The sequence below is a fragment of the Oncorhynchus tshawytscha genome, linkage group LG13 (assembly GCF_018296145.1).
Source record: "Oncorhynchus tshawytscha isolate Ot180627B linkage group LG13, Otsh_v2.0, whole genome shotgun sequence".
Classification (NCBI taxonomy): domain Eukaryota; kingdom Metazoa; phylum Chordata; class Actinopteri; order Salmoniformes; family Salmonidae; genus Oncorhynchus; species Oncorhynchus tshawytscha.
This window is the reverse complement of record NC_056441.1, coordinates 34,253,198-34,272,775: the sequence shown is the minus strand read 5'-3', so window position 1 is coordinate 34,272,775 and position 19,578 is coordinate 34,253,198. Positions and strand designations below refer to the sequence as shown.

The 19,578-nt window shown below is 43.4% G+C and overlaps 1 protein-coding gene across 1 annotated transcript in view; it reads left to right on the top strand.

Annotated features, from left to right (window-relative positions):
* The window catches only part of LOC112264758 (F-actin-uncapping protein LRRC16A), a 34,616-nt gene that overhangs the window by 11,572 nt on the left and 3,466 nt on the right, over window positions 1-19,578 (top strand). The window contains exons 5-33 of the mRNA XM_024441564.2: window positions 654-713; window positions 809-930; window positions 1,963-2,060; window positions 2,160-2,230; window positions 2,494-2,567; window positions 2,680-2,755; window positions 3,362-3,450; window positions 4,278-4,372; window positions 4,588-4,674; window positions 4,752-4,855; window positions 5,106-5,183; window positions 5,594-5,670; window positions 5,840-5,944; window positions 7,748-7,817; window positions 9,683-9,764; window positions 9,857-9,956; window positions 11,474-11,528; window positions 11,634-11,806; window positions 11,924-11,992; window positions 12,103-12,196; window positions 12,354-12,452; window positions 13,389-13,517; window positions 13,975-14,109; window positions 14,478-14,653; window positions 15,166-15,253; window positions 15,435-15,587; window positions 15,693-15,759; window positions 15,907-16,097; window positions 16,254-16,372. Coding sequence (XP_024297332.1) covers window positions 654-713; window positions 809-930; window positions 1,963-2,060; window positions 2,160-2,230; window positions 2,494-2,567; window positions 2,680-2,755; window positions 3,362-3,450; window positions 4,278-4,372; window positions 4,588-4,674; window positions 4,752-4,855; window positions 5,106-5,183; window positions 5,594-5,670; window positions 5,840-5,944; window positions 7,748-7,817; window positions 9,683-9,764; window positions 9,857-9,956; window positions 11,474-11,528; window positions 11,634-11,806; window positions 11,924-11,992; window positions 12,103-12,196; window positions 12,354-12,452; window positions 13,389-13,517; window positions 13,975-14,109; window positions 14,478-14,653; window positions 15,166-15,253; window positions 15,435-15,587; window positions 15,693-15,759; window positions 15,907-16,097; window positions 16,254-16,372 — 2,936 coding nt within the window. The remainder of the gene's footprint in view (window positions 1-653; window positions 714-808; window positions 931-1,962; window positions 2,061-2,159; window positions 2,231-2,493; window positions 2,568-2,679; window positions 2,756-3,361; window positions 3,451-4,277; window positions 4,373-4,587; window positions 4,675-4,751; window positions 4,856-5,105; window positions 5,184-5,593; window positions 5,671-5,839; window positions 5,945-7,747; window positions 7,818-9,682; window positions 9,765-9,856; window positions 9,957-11,473; window positions 11,529-11,633; window positions 11,807-11,923; window positions 11,993-12,102; window positions 12,197-12,353; window positions 12,453-13,388; window positions 13,518-13,974; window positions 14,110-14,477; window positions 14,654-15,165; window positions 15,254-15,434; window positions 15,588-15,692; window positions 15,760-15,906; window positions 16,098-16,253; window positions 16,373-19,578) is intronic.

Below are 19,578 nucleotides of genomic sequence, written 5' to 3'. Positions count from 1 at the left end.
ATGTTATTTCCTCTTTCTGCTGGATTTTAGTGTTACATTCGTAACCTCTGGAAAGGTAAAACGCTGAGGTGATTTTTCTAACACTAAGCTACATGCTTATTTCAAGTGAAACACTTAATCATAAAGCATTCCTTCAGGCTAAAGTGTTACCATTATTGTTCCTGTATACTGTAGTCAATGTAAGAAAGTGTTTTTAGATTATTATACACTCTGGTCTGTGTAAGACAGAGGCTCAGTTTTTCCTGGGAGTAAATGTTGCCTGTGGAGTTCTGGGTGCTGAGCGAAGACAATGGAGGGATTCAACAGCTGGAGGGGGAGGTTCTCTTTAACCCTGGGACCTTTGGCGTCGGGTTGATAGCAGCTCTGGATTAGTTTGACCTCCTTACCCTCTCTCCCTTGTCATCCTGCCAGCTGTGTATGTGTTTTTGTGTTGGGTTATTTTTGGGGGTTTGTCCATCTATTGCAGGGCTTGTTTGGGATTTTGTGTTATAGCTGTGAAAGACAGTGTCCATGCGTGTCTCTTTAAAAAAATGTTTTATCAGTATGTTTTCCAACACGTTCAGATTTGTATTAGAAGATGTCCACCGTTTTATGATTCAATACCTTTTCTATTTCTGGTATCGTGCAGATATTTTTTTTGTGTGTCGTTTCAGATTGAACAGACCTTCAATTACCTGGATATACAAGGTATCACTAGTAACAAGCCCACTCAGGTAAGATAGTCCTGGCTTTAAACATGAAACAACCTCTGTTCAAGCCAAACATGTTACAGACCGTGCCAGTTGTCACTGTGTTGCGCCCCCTACAGTTGTTGTTGGAGTATGACCGAGGTCAGCTGTCCCTGAAGCTTGGCTCTGTGGAGGACGTGGATGAGGTGGTGGCCAACATTGGGACCTGTCTACACAGGATCTATCCAGGCCTGTCCCCAGTGTAGGTCCCCTCTGTCCCTCTCTCTTTGTTAATGGTAGCTAGCGAACTTCCATACATTGCAGTGTTCTGTACACTTGACCTTATTTTAGCCCCCATAAAATGTAATATTTCCAGGTATTTTAAAAATGGCGGAGGGGGAAACGAAAGCTACTGAGTGATAGTGAAAGGGGGAGATATGTTGTGTGGGAAACGGCTTTTTCACACGATTTGTCCAACTTATCACCTCTAAAATGTAAATGAAACACTATAAAGAGTTTATATAATGTCTCATTACTACATCCCTCTTTGAAGGTTTGTGCCGAATTTGAATAGGAGTTTTAGGGGGGGGCGCTAAAGTTGTCTTCACAAGTAAACCGCTGCTGTCACGGCTTTTGAGAGTCCCAATGGCTTGCAATGATGACGCGAGAAATGTAACTATTGATTGAATGAACTATTGATGAACTCCCGAGTAATTAACTTTACTCTCACCATCGATCATTTCTTGTTTTTAATCGGCGTGAGAAGCGCTACCCCTGGTGGAAAGAGGTTGTACGGCACACAATGAGTTGCGTCACGATGTAACGTACTGCATCAGAGGGGTCAAGTTTTTTTTGTTCATGTTTTCTCGAATACTATTAGTCCATTACCATGTCAATCAACGTTTGAATAGAAACGTAGGCCATGCCCCAGATTTTGATGCCAACACGGTCGCTACAGTCTCATTTAGTTTTTGTTGCAGCCTCGTTTGAATGCCTCGGTTACGCAAAATGTGTATGGAACAGTATTAGTTACCAGTACTTTATTTATTGTTAGTTCTTTAATCGTTCACTCATCCACGCACATGTATTAGTGACTGACTCGTTCACTCACTTGTGTACTCATTCACTTACTTGTGTACTCATTCACTTGTTCAGTCGGTCACTCCCTCTCACTTTGCTCATGTCCGACATGATAAAGTGACAGCGTGTGCTTTGTCCTCTGGGCTGACACGATAGTGGCCAAAGATGACCTGGTAAAGTGACAGTTTGTGGTGTGTCCCCTGCACTGTGAAAGGAAGGCGATGAAGAAGTTGACCCTGATGCCTCCTGAGAGGACGGCCGCCCTACAGTCTCTCTGGGAGGACCAGGCCACCACAGACCTAGGCCCATGTGGTGACGTTACAATAAAGAGCATATTACACACACAAAAAAACACAGAACAGAAATCCCATCGATAACATAGTTGACTTCATCTCTCTCATTCTCTCGTAGGTGGTTTCTCCCATATGTACTGGTGTCTCTGTGACCAGCTGGGTCTGCCGTTCAGAGAGGAGGTGCAGTGGGTTAGTATAAACAAATGTAGTCTCCTTCCATTTCAGTTAATATTGCTAAATTGATTATAGTGTAGCAGGGGTCGTTCATAGAGCTACAGTAGCTTGAATTTCCTTTCGTGTAGACCGGAATCTTTAGCTCAGATGCCTAACATGGTCTTTCTTGTAAATCCGGGTCAACATATTTCATCATGCCGGTTACTTTAGCTATATCAGCTCTACTTTTACCATTGTTTGAATCATTCCAACCTTGGGTTCTTCATCTTTCCCAACAGGATGTGGACACAATCTATCAAACCCAGGACACCAGAGAACTGAACCTGCAGGATTTCGTACATCTTGAGAACAGGTACCTTCACTTTTCCTTTTTTCACAGTTGCCATATTTCCAAATTGTGTGAACAATCGTGTCTTTATACCCTTCTGTTTTTGATAAGCCAATGCTATTGACTTCTCCTCCAGAGATTTGGTGGCCATCATTCTGGTCCTGGAATATAACCAATGGTTCACCAAGCTCTCCACAAAGGACTACAAACTGGTACATTTCATTCTGAACCATACTGGTGACACATTTTATGTTACACTGGTGAAGGGAAGTAATATTTGTAATCTTACAGTTCAACAGAGATGAATGAATTGGAGAAGCATGCATGCCACTCGTGGAGAAAGGTGGATGAGTTAGATGAAAAGTGTAGGAACCTAAAACCTGTACTGTGGGTATAATGCCTTGAAACAATTCTTTATTAAATAACTTCCACTGTGCTCCAGGAGTGACCGAACACTCTTTGTAAAGGGCACACTGGCCGCAGCAGGAAGAGGACAGCTGTGTGTTTGTATAAAGGAGTGTGTGTTCTGGTGGTGGCAGGGAGAGCGGAGGCATGAGGATGAGATGTCAACAAGTGCTTTATTAGTCAGGGGTGATGTATTATAATAACAGGGATGGTGTAACTGCTGCTGATACTTAGTCATGGGTGGTGTGTGTGTGTGTGTGTGTGTGTGTGTGTATTTTTGAGTGAATGTGTACATGTGGCATGTGTGTGTGTTTATGCATTTACAGGTTTTACTTTTTTGTACAGTAAGTTATGCATCTGTGTTTACACAAGCCTGAGCTTGCTGCTTTTCACACTAAAGTGTTTGCTTGCAGTCCACAGATGTGTGTGAACAAATTCTGCGAGTTGTGGCCCGCTCTAGTCGATTAGAGGAGATGGTTTTAGAGAATGCAGGTCTCAGAAGGTGAGCACTAAGCACTGGTAATAGGTTAGACTGGCCTTATCTTATCCACCACACACACACAGATGAGGGTGCACACACACACACACACACACACACACATACATACATACATACAGTTTCATAATGAATTATGCTCTCAACCGCAGCCACATTCCATACATGCTGTCCAGTGTGAAATTAAGGGAGCAAGCTCGCGCGGTAGTTAAACACATGACTCTGACTATTATCAGAAATGCACTTCCTGTTGAAAATCCTGAGGTAACTTGAGTAGAGCTGTGGAAAAAATATATACCAAAACGCACTTCAGCCCAGCCCAATTGAAAAAGGGTGGATCAGTGCTCAACTGAGGGACCCCAAAACATTCCTTTCCCCAGGATACTTCAACTGGTGACTATCCGACAGAGTAAAGAAAAAGGAGTACTCTGTTGCTGCGTAAATCTGATTGATTTATTGATGGGCCTAACAAGGCTTTCAATAGGCTCTGAGGGAGGGGATTCATGCTGAAATGTAAGCCTATTTGTTTGTCCTGTCAATAAATCAACCAAATGTATTTATAAAGCCCTTCTTACACCAGCTGTACAGAAACCCAGCCTAAAACCCCAAACAGCAAGCAATGCAGGTGTAGAAGCATGGTGTCTAGGAAAAACTCCCTAGAAAGGCCAGAACCTAGGAAGAAACCTAGAGAGGAAACAGGCTTATCGGATTTACGCAGCAACAAAGTGATCCTTTTTCTTTACTCTGCCGAATAGTTACCAGTTGGAGTATCCTGCGGTAAGGAATGTTTTTGGGATTATTGAGAGCTGTGTCTTTTCTTGATATTTTCACAGTGATTTCGCACAGAAGTTAGCCAACGCTCTGACCTGCAACCCTGCCTCTGTACTTCACACCCTCAACCTCACAAACAACTCCCTGGAGGACAAGGGTACAACAAACTCTGTTTAAAAAAAAATATATTTAAAGATATTCCGTGATATTCAATGATACAGGATACTGCACTAATCTAGAATTCTAGCTTCTAGTATTCTGTCCTACATTGGCATGGATTGTATCAATGGCAAAATGTGTGTCTCAAAGCTTCAAGTTCATGGGAGGTTATACGTTTGTTCATAAGTTTGTGATGCATTTATTTTCTTCTAGGTGTATCTGCTCTCAGTGCACAGCTAGCCAAACTCCCAATGGGTCTCAAGCATTTGAACCTCTCAAAGACCTCCATATCACAAAAAGGTATTGTAAATTCATGATCAATTTACTTGCCATGTGTGATGTTACTTCCTCTGAACTTCCTGTGTTTGTGTGGTTAGGGGTTAACAGTCTTGCCCAGGCGCTGAGTGCCAACCCTGCTGTCCCTACTACCCTCACACACCTGGACCTCTGTGGGAACTCACTCCGAGGAGACGACCTCCCAGTATGTACCTCTTCTGGTAAAAGTTGCTAGGCACAGATCTAGGATCAGCTAACCCTCCACAAAGCTGTATTGGCAGCAACATCAAACTCTTACACATTCTGTCCTGCCTTTCATATATGTTTCACACAGGCCACAGAAATAGTGTGAAGTAGGATTTGAAATATGAACTGAAATCCGTAGACCTAATTCCCCCTTCATTATACTCCGTGTTTTCTGTTATTCTCCATAATTCCTCTGACTCTTTTCACAGAATCTGTACAATTTCCTGGGTCAACCTAACAGTCTAGCAACTCTGGACCTGTCCAACAGCGACTGCTGTCTGGACCAAGTGAGTGAACCCTCATCCAATGCGAAGACAAATTCACACTGCTATCGCTAGGCATTGATTGGACTTTAACCCTCTTGATGGGCACATTATACAGCTATTCTTAGCCTTACCAATAACTAGATTAGTATAATTTTAATAATATGCAATGAAAGTGAACATGTCATGTCTGGACATCATGTGAGCACTGTTTTATGAGTTGCATAACGTCTGCTTTTGATATCACTATTATTCAATTGGGAAATAACATTTGAATTAGCTTTTTATACAGTTATATTTGTGGAGCTTGTCGTTATAGTTGTTGCTACGCAAATGGCCAGTCCCCTTTTCATAAGATATTGTCTGTAGCTCTCTAGACTGAGATGTCACTTGGCTGGCCTATGTTATTCAGATGCTCAACTCCTGTCTTCAAGGTCTGCACTGCACTTCTACGAGGCTCTCTCAAGCACCTCTCAGTGCTCAACATGTCTAAGAGCGTTTTCTCTCACAGGTGATCCATACAGCGACGAAAATCACTTGCTTATGCTCAATAGTTGTGGCTCAATAGTTGCTGTTGATTTCTATGTCTGTGTCATGTCCAGCTCAAAGTATCTGCGTGAGAACGCCTGATAACTCCAGAAGGCATAACCAAAGTGCTGGTATTCTTTTAAAACCCACAGGCGATGTAAAGATGTGCCGCATTCCTTCAAGCAGTTCTTTGGCACTGCCCTGGCTCTGAGCAGTGTCAACCTGTCTGGAACCAAGCTCCCCCTGGAGGCGCTCAAGTGAGCTTGCAGTCTACTCCATCTGTGGCATTTGTTCCAATTTAACTGTATTAAAACCTAGAATGAAAAGATGATATTTAAAACTGGAGAATATTCCTGTAGAAAATGTGCAGTGCCAATCCAGAGTTTGCACACACCGACTAGTTCCAGGGTTTGTCTTTATTTGTACTATTTTCTCAATTGTAGAATAAGAGTAAATGCATCGAAACTATGAAATAAGACATATGGAATCATGTAGTAACCAAATGTAAAACAAATCAAAATATATTTTATATGAGATTCTTCAAAGGAGCCACCCTTTGCCCCACCCTTTGACAGCTTTGCACCCTCTTGGCATTCTCTCGACCGGCTTTATGAGGTAGTCACCCTGAATGCATTTAAATTAACAGGTGTGCCTTGTTAGGGGTGGTATACAGAAGATCGCCCTATTTAGTAAAAGACCAAGTCCGTATTATGGCAAGAACAGCTCAAATAAGCGAAGAGAAACGACAGTCCATCATTACTTTAAGACATGAAGGTCAGTCAATCTGGAAAATGTCAAGAACTTTGGAAGTTTCTTCAAGTGCAGTCACAAAAACCATCAAGCGCTATGATGAAACTGGCTTTCATGAGGACCGCTGCAGGAATGGATGACCCAGAGTTCTCTGCTGCAGAGGATAAGTTTATTAGAGTTACCAGCCTCAGAAATTGTAGCCCAAATTAATGCTTCACAGAGATCAAGTAACAGACAAATCTCAACAGACTGTTCAGAGGAGACTGCAGCAATTCGACCATAAAGGCCTGATTCACAGAAAGAAACCACTAATAAAGGACACCAATAAGAAGAAGAGGGTCAAGAAACTTGGGCCAAGAAACACGAGCAATGGATGTTAAGCTGGTAGAAATCTGTCCTTTGGTCTGATGAGTCCAAATTTGAGATTTTTGGTTACAACCGCCGTGTCTCTGTAAGACGCAGAGTAGACGAATGGATGATCTCTGCATGTGTGGGTCCCACCGTGAAGCATGGAGGAGGCGGCGTAGGGGTGCTTTGCTGGTGACACTGTGATTTATTTAGAATTCAAGGCACACTTAGCCAGCATGGCTACCACAGCATTCTGAAGCGATACACCATCCCATCTGGTTTTCACTTAGTGGGACTATTATTTGTTTTTCAACAGGACAATGACCCAACACACCACCAGGCTGTGTAATGGCTATTTGACCAAGATGGAGAGTGATGGAGTGCCCCATCAGATGACCTGGCCTCCACAATCACCCAACCTCAACCCAACTGAGATGGTTTGGGATGAGTTGGACCGCAGAGTGAAGGAAAAGCAGCCAACAAGTGCTCAGCAACTCCTTCAAGACTGTTGGAAAAGCATTCCAGGTGAAGCTGGTTGAGAGAATGCCAGGAGTGTGCAAAGCTGTCATCAAGGCAAAGGGTGGCTACTTTGAAGAATCTAAAATATAAAACACATTTTGTTAAACACTTTTTTTGGTTATTTCATTGTTCACTATTCTACAATTTAGAAAATAGTAAAAATAAAGAAACCCTTGAATGAGTAAGTGTGTCTAAACTTCAGACTGGTACTGTAACATATCTATAAATGGTGAAGTATATTTTAGACAGGATGTCATTATCCAGTTTTTTTTTTTTGGCTTAATTTTAAAAAGAAAAATTAAGTAGTTATAGAAACATTGCTTTCTTGTTCACAGTATATTTAAGTAATCTAACCACACCAACTCTTTACTGCCTGCATACTTCAGTCTGCTTTGTTCATTTCACTGAATAGAAAATAAGCTTTAATGACTCTTTCACCTCAGGGCACTTTTACTAGGTCTTGGCTGCAATCCTAATCTAAGTGAAGTTTCACTGGATCTCAGCAGCTGTGAGGTAAGAGACTGAACTACTGCCTAGATCCTGGCACACTTACCTGAATCTCTGAGGGAGAATTTTAAAGGGGAAGTCTACTGTCGTGGCAAAAGGTTTTGAGACTGACACAAATATGAATTTCCACAAAGTTTGCTGCTTCAGTGTCTTTAGATATTTTTGTCAGATGTTACTATGGAATACTGAATTATAATTACAAGCATTTCATAAGTGTCAAAGGCTTTTTGACAATTACATGAAGTTGATGCAGAGTCAATATTTGCAGTGTTGACCCTTCTTTTTCAAGAACTCTGCAATCCGCCCTGGCATGCTGTCAGTTAACTTCTGGGCCACATCCTGACTGATGACAGGCCATTCTTGCATAATCAATGCTTGGAGTTTGTCAGAATTTGTGGGTTTTTGTTTGTCCACCTGCCTCTTGAGGATTGACCACAAGTTACCAATGGGATTAAGGTCTGGGGAGTTTCGTGGCATGGACCCAAAATATCAATGTTTTGTTCCCCGAGCCACTTAGTTATCACTTTTGCCTTATGGCAAGGTGCTCCATTATGCTGGAAAGGGCATTGTTCATCACCAAACTATACCTGGATGGTTGGGAAAAGTTGCTCTCGGAGGATGTGTTGGTACCATTCTTTATTCATGGCTGTGTTCTTAGGCAAAATTGTGAGTGCGCCCACTCCCTTGGCTGAGAAGCAACCCCACACATGAATGGTCTCAGGATGCTTTACTGTTGGCATGACACAGGACTGATGGTATAGCTCACCTTGTCTTCTCTGGACAAGCTTTTCTCCGGATGCCCCAAACAATTGGAAAAACAATTGGAAAGGGGATTCATCAGAGAAAATAACTTTAACCCAGTCCTCAGTAGTCCAATGCCTGTACCTTTTTGAAGAATAACAATCTGTCCCTGATGTTTTTCCAGGAGAGAAGTGGCTTCTTTGCTGCCCTTCTTGACACCAGGCCATCCTCCAAAAATCTTCACCTCACTGTGCGTGCAGATGCACTCACACCTGCCTGCTGCCATTCCTGAGCAAGCTCTGTACTGGTGGTGCCCCGATACCGCAGCTGAATAAACTTTCGGAGACGGTCCTGGCGCTTGCTGGACTTTCTTGGGCGCCCTGAAGCCTTCTTCACAACAATTGAACCGCTCTCCTTGAAGTTCTTGATGATCCAATAAACGGTTGATTTAGGTGCAATCTTACTGGCAGCAATATCCTTGCCTGTGAAGCCCTTTTTGTGCAAAGCAATGATGATGGCACTTTTTCCTTGCAGGTAACCATGGCTGACAGAGGAAGAACAATGATTCCAAGCACCACCCTCCTTTTGAAGCTTCCAGTCTTTTATTCAAACTCAATCAGCATGACAGAGTGATCTCCAGCCTTGTCCTCGTCAACACTCACACCTGTGTTAACGAGAGAATCACTGACATGATGTCAGCTGGTCCTTTTGTGGCAGGGCTGAAATGCAGTGGAAATGTTTTTGGGGGGGATTCAGTTAATTTGCATGGCAGAGGGACTTTACAATTAATTGCAATTTATCTGATCACTCTTCATAGCATTCTGGAGTATATGCAAATTGCCATCATACCAACTGAGGCAGCAGATTTTGTGAAAATTAATATTTGTGTTATTCTCAACTTTTGGCCATGACTATACTCTGAAATAAAATTCTAAAATAAGATGTCTTGACACCCTTTTATTATTTGGGTAGATGTTCTGAATATACTGATTTTAATTACTTAGCTTTACTTATGTACCCTGAATGGCAATCAAATAAATCACAAAAATACATGTATGGATATTATCCTGGATTGCAATTGCTATCCTTTCTCTATATGTTTTTGGTTTTATTTCTCTCATTTACTTCAGCTAAGATCTGGAGGTGCTCAGATTCTGGAGGGCTGCATAGCTGAGATTCCCAACATCTCCAGCCTGGACATCTCAGACAACGGTGAGGCCCGAGTAGACACTGTTTTTACAGTGATTTTGAACATTGTATACCCTGATTTTGATTTGATGTTGTGTTTTATATTTTATGCTCAGGTTTGGATTCAGACCTGACCACTCTCTTGGTGTGGCTGGCCAAAAATCGCTCCATCCGCCACCTCTCACTGGGCAAGAACTTCAATAACATCAAGTCCAAGTACGGGACTTACTTACCTTGTGTCGTGTCTTTGGCTATGCCGGATTAAGTGATATGACATGCTATTCTGTAAAATAATTTCTCCGTAATTAATATTACCTGATTGAGATAATCATGTAAATGTAATTAACTAGAGTCGGGCACCACAAAATAATATTTATAGAGTTGTTATCTTCCGAATAAACTCTTAAAGACCTAGTAATATTTTACATCAATAGCAGTCAATATCAATTGTCATCTTAATTCAGTCTCATCTGAAAGTTGTAAATTCTTGGTTATCTGCACGAACCCTGGCTAACGAGTTAAATCAGCAATACAAAATTGGGTTTAATTATTTATTTACTAAATACCTAACTAATTACACATACACATCGTTAAATCAGAACTTGATTACAAATTACGTCATAAAGGAAAACGTCCCTAGCGGGCGGAACAGATATGACCGCTTGTTACACAAAAGAAAAGGGTCTGGGTTTGAGTGAGAGAGCGGGAAGACTGAGGAACAAAGGCGAAGCTGTGCTATCGTAAATACAGTATCTTATGCATTCTAAATTACCGCCCATTTGGAAAAGGAAAATGCAATAAATATTTACTCTGAGCTGCGCTTCGGTAGGTTGGTGGTAGATGGAAGGCCGTGTTGCCCAACCGAGTCCTTTGAAGAATGTATCTGGTGGTCAATTGGATACGTTGTAGTAACGTCGTTGTGTGATAGACGGGATACTCTGTCTGTTCCTTCCTAACCCTCGTTTGTATCTGCTGTTGCTAACTCAACGGCTAGGAGCTATCACTTCTGTAGTGAATAAGAGTTCAAAGTTCATACCATTCACAACCAAGCTCACTCTGATGTTGGCTTCGTTCTGTAGTTATCTGAACCATTCTGACATAGGACCGTCGTCCTCACATCATCGGAACAGGAAGTTATATTGTCGTCAAGGGCTTATATAGGAAGGGAGAGGAGTGTGTGTTTGAAAAGTTTTATAGCCCATGTCCCTTCACAGGGGCGGGCCACTGATTGAGCAGCCCTATCTTATGAAAACCCACATCTCACATTTTAGAAGCTAAAATCACATTTCATCCCATCACAAATAATTTCATATTCAAACATTTAAATTGAACAACAATTCCATGTGAATCCGATAACTCTGTGTAGACTTTCCACTGTAGAGTTTGTCATCTTATCATTGATGAGAATGTCTCCGATGACAACCGAACTGACATCATATTCATTAAGTACCACCTGCATATGTTCCATTGGTCGGATTACCAGAATATAGTTCATTTCCCCGAACCTTCTGATGTTCCCAGAATCTCTGTTAATCAAGGGTTTTGCAAATGTAACATCAGTAGGGTAGAGAGAGGAAAAAGGGGGAAAGGGGTATTTATGACTTTCATAAACCTACCCCCCCAGGCCAATGTCATGACACTTGTAACTAGAAAAAATGTAAATTAACCATATCCTCATGTTTGTATCCTTCTCTCTGTCTGGAATGTAATGAAGTTTGCACGTCTTTCCACAGAAATTTGTCTCAAGTCTTGGACAACCTGGTGCACATGATACAGGAGGAGGAATCGGTGAGTCAGCTGTTACGGTGACACTTAGCCATAACAGCTTAGCATAAACACAATGTGTCTAAACCATTCATTACCATTTGTTCAACGAACCTGTTTTTCACGTAGCCCCTGACGTCCATCTCCCTGGCCGACTCCAAGCTCAAGGGGGATCTGTCCATCGTACTGAATGCACTGGGCAGCAACGCCAGCCTGACCCGGGTGGACATCAGCGGCAACGGCATGGGAGACATGGGGGCCAAGATGCTGGCCAAGGCCCTGCAGATCAACACCAAGCTCAGGTAAGAGGTCAAGGCTCAAGAAGAGGCCCACTATGTTCAACTGCTCATGTTTCAATATTGTTTTAATATTGATTCTACTGTGTTCTATTGCTCTTTTATTGTCATGCGTTTGTACAGGACGGTTATGTGGGACAAAAACAATGTCAGCCTACAAGGCCTCCAGGATGTGGCATCTGCTTTAGAAAAGTATGTATCTGTGTATGTCACAATTCATTCTATTCATACTCTTCTTCACATGGATATTTTGGTTAGGATATGTGAGTAGGCATATACTTAGCCACATGTGTCTCTTTCAGGAACCAGACTATCCGCTTCATGCCTATCCCCATCATCGATGCTGCCCAGGCACTCAAGGCCAGCCCTGAGAAAACAGAGGATGCCCTACTAAAGGTCAAAGTTCACATTTGGCTGCATGGTAGATATTAACTGATGACAGAATTGAGATCAATTCTCACTGATAACAATGCATCGATAGCAGGGTTGAAAGCAAAAAACGTCACATTTCCTCTATAAACTTTGACATTTTTTTTTTAATCAATCTCTACAGATGGAGCGGTATCTACTAAGGAACCACGAGACTCGAAAATACCTCCAAGAGCAAGCTTACCGTCTCCAGCAAGGCATTGTCACGACCACCACACAACAGGTGACCCGTCTGTTTAAATGTTTGACCTGTAACTTTCATTTTCATGTATCGGCACTTGTTTGGATAAATGTTAGTAGTACCTTGAGTTTCCCCTGGGGAAGTGAAAGTTACATACAGTGTCTTCAGAAAGTATTCAGACCCCTTGACTTTTTCCACATTGTGTGATGTTACAGCCTTATTCTAAAATTGATTAAATAGTTGTTTTTCCCCCCTCATCAATGTACACACAATACCCCGTAATGACAAAGCAAAAACAGAAATATCACATTTACATAAGTATTCTGACCCTTTACTCAGTACTTTGTTGAAGCGCCTTTGGCAGTGATTACAGCATAGAGTCTTCGTAGGTATGACGCTACAAGCTTGGCACACCGGTATTTGGGGAGTTTTTCCCATTCTTCTCTGCAGAGCTCTGTCCGGTTGGATGGGGAGGATTGCGGCACAGCTATTTTCAGGTCTCTCCAGAGATGTTTCCGCTCTGTCAGAGTGGCCATCATGTTCTTGATCACCTCCCTGACCAAAGTACCCTTCCACCGATCTGATCATCTCAAGGATGATCAATGGAAACAGGATGCACATGAGCTCAATTTCGAGTCTCATAGCAAAGGGGCTGAATACTTATGTAAAGAAAGTATTTCTTTATTTTATTTTAAATACATTTGCAAAAATTCTAAACATGTTTTTGAGTTGTCATTACTAGGTATTGTGTGTAGATTTCGGATATTTTTTATTTCAATTAATCCATTTTAGAATAAGGCTGTTATGTAACAAAATGTGGAAAAAGTCAAGGGCTCTGAATATTTTCCGGAGGCACTGTACCACATCTTTTAAGTGTTGAATGACCATAAACCATTACATGACCTCTCCCATTGAATGGTGAACGACTGCTCAATGTCTTCTGATGACCTCTGACCCCTCCTGCCTTCTGCTGCTCAGATGATGGACAGGATCTGTGTAAAGGTGCAGGACCACCTAAACTCCCTGCGGTATACGGAGACCGCTGTCGTCCAGGAGGACATGAAGGTGGCCAAGAACCTCATGAAGGACGCCAGGAACTCCAAAAGAGTGAGCTGAGAACCAGACATATTGTTCTCATAGAACCGCTAGAACAAATTAACTTATAAAAGATAGACTGTGGATGTCAAACTGTGCTAGGGAGACAAAAAGTGATCAACATTAACCTCAAATTCTACATGGGACTTCCTGGTTAAATAACATTTTGAATAACATTAATGCAGAAAGGGAGAACCTCCAACTCAAATGGTTAGGTTTTGGCCTTTCTAGGGCGTTTTTCCTAGCCACCATGCTTCTACACCTGCATTGCTTGCTGTTTGGGGTTTTAGGCTGGGTTTCTGTACAGCACTTTGAGATATCAGCTGATGTACGAAGGGCTATATAAATACATTTGAATTGAAGTTAGATGAGAAAAGAGCACAGTCTAATCTTTTCTCAAATGTTTTTCCTCTTCCCTTTTTTCTCTTTCTCTGTCTGTCCACCTTCCATACCCTGCTCATCTATCTAGCTACTGCCCAACCTGTACCACCTGAGGGGATCTCTTGGTGGCATGGGCGGCCCCCCTGACATGGGCGGCCCCATTCAGGACAAGCTGGAGTCCATGGCTGGAGAGATGGCCAGGGTCATGGATGAGCAGCTACAGGTACACAACAGTCAACACAGCAGTAAATGCATGATGTATTTATTGTATTTTAACAGTATTTTTTTGAACCAGATATGTTTAATGTTGATGTGAATTACATAGTCTAGTGTTTCTCAACTCCAGTCCTCGAAGTTGGATGTTTTTGTTTTTATCCCGCACAGGCACACAAGATTAAACTGATCATGAGCTTGGTGATTATTCATTGAGTAGTTGAATCCGGTGTGCTTGGCCTTGAACAAAACTGTGCAAGTTGAAAAAAACTGCCCTAGTCCTTTCAGCAACTGTAAATTTGAATAACAACAAGACAAAATAAGAAGCTAGTGCAATGCTCTTGGCTACCCCTCTTTATCTCGCTCTCTTTGGCCCAGACGTTGTTACAATCTATGGTTGACACCGCTGAGGGCCTCTGTCCCCACGTGATGAAGAGGAGCAACCTGCACCAGGAGCTGATGAAGGCCAGTGCAGGCAGGATGACCGTCCCCCATAACTTCATCACCACCACACTACTGGAGCAGTCAGGAGTCGACATCATCAACAAGATCAGGTAATCACCGCATGGGCCTGGTCAAGCCTGGCTTGGTCAAGATAGCTAGCTGACGTTCTCCTCCAGAGTGACTTACAACAAGTGCATTCAACTAAGGAAAGGAAAACAACGACAAAACAAAAGTATCTCCAAAAACAAAGTTCAAAGATTCATGCTGGTCCAATGGGTGTCCTGCGGATCCCAGACTTCGCATTGCCTGCTTTGTGCCTGTCACAAGTGACCTTCAACAGTAGGGGAGGGGGGCTGGATTGGAGGAGCACTTTTGAGACCTAATCAGTCAATTATTTCAAATACAGACGTTATCAGTTGATCATGTGAATTCAAACTGAATTGTTCATTGTGATCTGCACTGTGTATGATGTCCTAGTGAAATAATTGATTAGGATTAGGTCACATAGCTGCTAACTTCACTCTCAGAAAACTGCTGTAACATATATATGCAGCCCGGTCTTGATACAGTTCAGATAGTAGAGAGGTAGTCTCTGGCTCATGTTCTCCTCTCTGTCACACAGTGAAGTGAAGCTCAGTGTGGCGTCCTTCCTCTCAGACCGTATCGTGGATGAGATCTTGGAATCTCTGTCCCGTTCCCAAAACACTCTGGTCAGTACTGTATACTACAACAGACTCTTTCACTCTGTATTTCTCTTTCACACACACAATAATGCATTTTTGCTTCAATTGCTTGTAATGCTGATTTAGAGCACTTCTGCACCACATAAAAAAACAAATACTGGTGAAGGAACACTGCCACTATATGCCTTTTCCTCCATTCCCACACCAGGCAGAACACCTGACCAGGAAAGCGCAGCCTCTTCTCCACCAGGACTCAAAAGAGACAGAGGTGCTGGATGAGACAGTGCTCCAGCCTGAGGCCCAGACCCAGGAGCAGAGGCAGCAGCCTGCTGAGAGTCTGGAGGAGATGGACACCTGTGTGGTAACTAAGACTAGTCCCTTCTGCTATGAGGGTTAGGGTTTGTGATCCTGATCTGCTGTACTGAAGCATGGCTGACTGTTTTTCTCTTGACTGTATTGACTGCAGATGACACCCAAGTCCAAGAGGAAGAGCATTCTCTGCAGGATGCTGCGGCCTGTCTCTGTGGCGTTTGGTGAGTTGATGTTCTACATCCCGGGTACCGTAGATCTGGTCAAATAGATTTAAACTACAATACAGTAGTAATGTAGTATTTCAGCCTCTCGGAATGAGAGGGGTTTTGGTTTTACCTCGTCTATTGATGGTTGTTCTTGTCCGTCAGAAATGGAGTTTGACTTGGACAAGGCCCTGGAAGAAGTGCCTATACACGAGGAAGACTCGCCCCCTCCTCCCCTATCGGACAAGATGCCGACGTACTTTGACGAGCTGCCCACTATGGAGGCCCGGAAGCTAGAGCACCACACCAAGCTCCGCCCCAAACCAAAAAAGAGGACCAAGCCTAGCCGAGCACCAGTAAGGCCTTCCACCTGCCCCCTCTCTCCTATTCCCCATTTATTTCTCCCTCTTCCACTCTCTTTCTGCCTTCTTTCTCTATTTCTACGTCTAGCTACTATACTCTGATATTAGGGAAGTCTTGACGTAGGCCTACATATTTTTTGGTGTTCTCAGCGGGATTCAATCTGCACCTCTCCACCACCAGAAGAAGTGGAGCAGAACGGCCTGCTGGGAAAAGTGGATGAGGGTGTTGATGAATTCTTTTACAAGAAAATCACCCAACTTAGTTTTAAGTGAGTCCTAATTCCTTTTATGGTGAACTCTTTCCAAAAAGTAAATGGAATTACTTGACGTTTAGCATGCACAAGCATGCAGCAGTAAGCTATGTGTAACTACCTACAATGTCTAACTACCTACATGTAAATGCTAAAATAAAGGGAACACCAACATAGTGTCTTTTAATAGGGTGTTGGGCCACCACGTCCCACCAGAAGAGCTTCAGTGAGCTTCAGTGCGCATTGGCATAGATTCTACAAGTGTTTCAAATCAAATGTTATTCGTCACATGCACAGAATACAACAAGTGTAGACTTTACTGTGAAATGCTTACTTACATGCCCTTAACCAACAGTGCAGTTCAAGAATAAGAAAATATTTATTAAGTAGACTAAAATATAAAGTAATTATAAAAGTAACACAATAACAAGGCTATATACAGGGGGCACTGGTACGGAGTCAGTGTACGGGGTACAGGCTAGTTGAGGTAATCTGTACATGTAGGTGGGGGCGAAGTGACTAGGCATAAGTAACAAACAGCGAGTGTACAAAATTGTCCGGTGGCGATTTTATGAATTGTTAAGTAGTCTTATAGCTTAGGGGTAGACGCTGTTGAGGAGCCTTTTGGTCCAAGACTTGGTGCTCCAGTACCGCTTGCCGTGCGGTAGCAAAGAAAACAGTCTATAACTTGGGTGACTGGAGTCTCTGACAACTTTATGGGCTTTCCCCTGACACCGCCTATTATATAGGTCATGGATGGCAGGAAGATTGGCCCCAGTGATGTATTGGGCCGTTCGCACTACCCTGTGTAGCGCCTTACGGTCAGATGCCGAGCAGTTGCCATACCAGGCGGTGATGCAACCTGTCAGGATACTCTCGATGGTGCAGCTGTAGAACCTTTTGAGGATCTGGGGACCCATGCCAAATCTTTTACAGTCTCCCGAGGGGGAAAGGTTTGGTCGTGCCCTCTTCATGACTGTCTTGGTATGTTTGGACCATGATAGTTTGTTAGTGATATGGACACCAAGGAACTTAACTCTCAACCCGCTCCACTACAGCCCCGTCAATGTTAACGGGGGCCTATTCGGCCCGCCATTTCCTGTAGTCCATGATCAGCTCCTTAGTCTTGCTCACATTCAGGGAGAGGTCGTTGTCCTGGCACCACACTGCCAGTTCTCTGACCTCCTTCCTATAGGCCGTCTCATCGTTGTCGGTGAGCAGGCCTACCACTGTTGTGTTTTCAGCAAACTTAATGATGGCGTTGGAGTTGTTTGGCCACACAGTCGTGGCTGAACAGGGAATACAGGAGGGGACTAAGTACACACCCCTGAGGGGCCCCAGTGTTAAGGATCGGCGTGGCAGACGTGTTGTTGCCTACTCTTACCACCTGGGGGCGGCCCGTCAGGAAGTCCAGGATCCAATTGCAGAGGGAGGTGTTTAGTCCCAAAGTCCTTAGCTTAGTGATGAGCTTTGTGGGCACTATGTTGTTGAATGCTGAGCTGTAGTCAATGAACAGCATTCTCACACAGGTGTTCCTTTTGTCCAGGTGAGAAAGGGCAGTGTGGAGTGTGATTGAGATTGCGTCATCTGTGGAACTGTTGGGGCGGTATGCGAATTGGAGTGGGTTTAGGGTGTCTGGGAGGATGCTGTTGAAATGAGACATGACCAGCCTTTCAAAGCACTTCATGGCTACCGACGTGAGTGCCACGGGGCGGTAATCATTTAGGCAGGTTACCTTCGCTTCCTTGAGCACAGAGACTATGCTGGTCGGCTTGAAACATGTAGGTGTTTCAGACTCTTTCAGGGAGCCGTTGAAAATGTCAGTGAAGACACTTGACAGTTGGTCCATGCGTGCTTTGAGTACGTGTCCTGGTAATCCGTCTAGCCCAGTGGCTTTGTGAATGTTGACCTGTTTTAAAGGTTTTGTTCACATCAGCTACCGAGAGCGTTATCACGCAGTCATCCAGAACAGCTGGTGCTCTCGTGCATGCTTCGGTGTTGCTTGCCTCAAAGCAAGCATAAAAGGCATTTAGCTCGTCTGGTAGGCTCACATCACTGGGCAGCTCCCGTCTGGGTTTCCCTCTGTAGTCCGTAATAGTTTAAGCTCTGCCATATCCGACGAGCGTCAGAGCCGGTGTAGTAGGATTCAATCTTAATCCTGTATTGACGCTTTGCTTGCTTGATGGTTCATCTGAGGGCAGAGCAGGATTTCTAATAAGCGTCCGGATTAGTCTCCCGCTTCTTGAAAGCGGCAGCTTTAGCTCAATGCAGATGTTGCCTGTAATCCATGGCTTCTGGTTGGGATATGTACGTACAGTCACTGTGGGGACGACGTCATCGAAGCACTTATTAATGAAGCCGATCACTGAGGTGGTGTATTCCTCAATGCCATTAGATGAATCCCAGAACATATTCTAGTCTGTGCTAGCAAAACAGTCCTGTAGTGTAGCATCCGCATCATCTGACCACTTCCGTATTGAGCGAGTCACTGGTACATCCTGCTTTAGTTTTTGCTTGTAAGCAGGAATCAGGAGGATATATAGAGAGCTTTGTATGCATCTCTGTGTGTGGAGTAAAGGTGGTCTTTTTTCCCTGGTTGCACATGTGGCATGCAGGTAAAAATTTGGTGAAACTGATTTAAGTTTGCTTTCATTAAAGTCCCCAGCCACTAGGAGCATCGCTTCTGGGTGAGAATATTCTTCTTTTCTTATGGCCTTATAGAGTTGGTTGAGAGCGGTCTTAGTGACAGCTTCGCTTTGTGGTGGTAAATAGACAGCTACGAATAATACAGATGAGAACCCTCTTGTTAGATAGTGCGGTCTATATCTTATTATAAGGTACTCTACCTCAGGTGAGCAATACCTTGAGACTTCTTTAATATTAGACATTGCGCACCAGCTGTTATTGACAAAAAGACACACACCCCCACCCACCCCTTGTCTTACCAGAGGTAGCGTCTCTGTTCTGCTGGTGCATGGAAAATCCTGCTAGCTCTATATTGTCCGTGTCTTCATTCAGCCACGTCTCGGTTAAACATAAGATGTTAGTTTTTAAAGTCCATTTGGTAGGATAATCTTGATCGCAGGTTTGGAACGCCACTGGAGTGAGGCGACACCATTCTTACGAGAAATTCCATAATTTGGTGTTTTGTTGGTGGTGCAAAACCCGTTCTCAGGCACCGCTCCAGAATCTCCCATAAGTGTTTAATTGGGTTGAAATCTGGT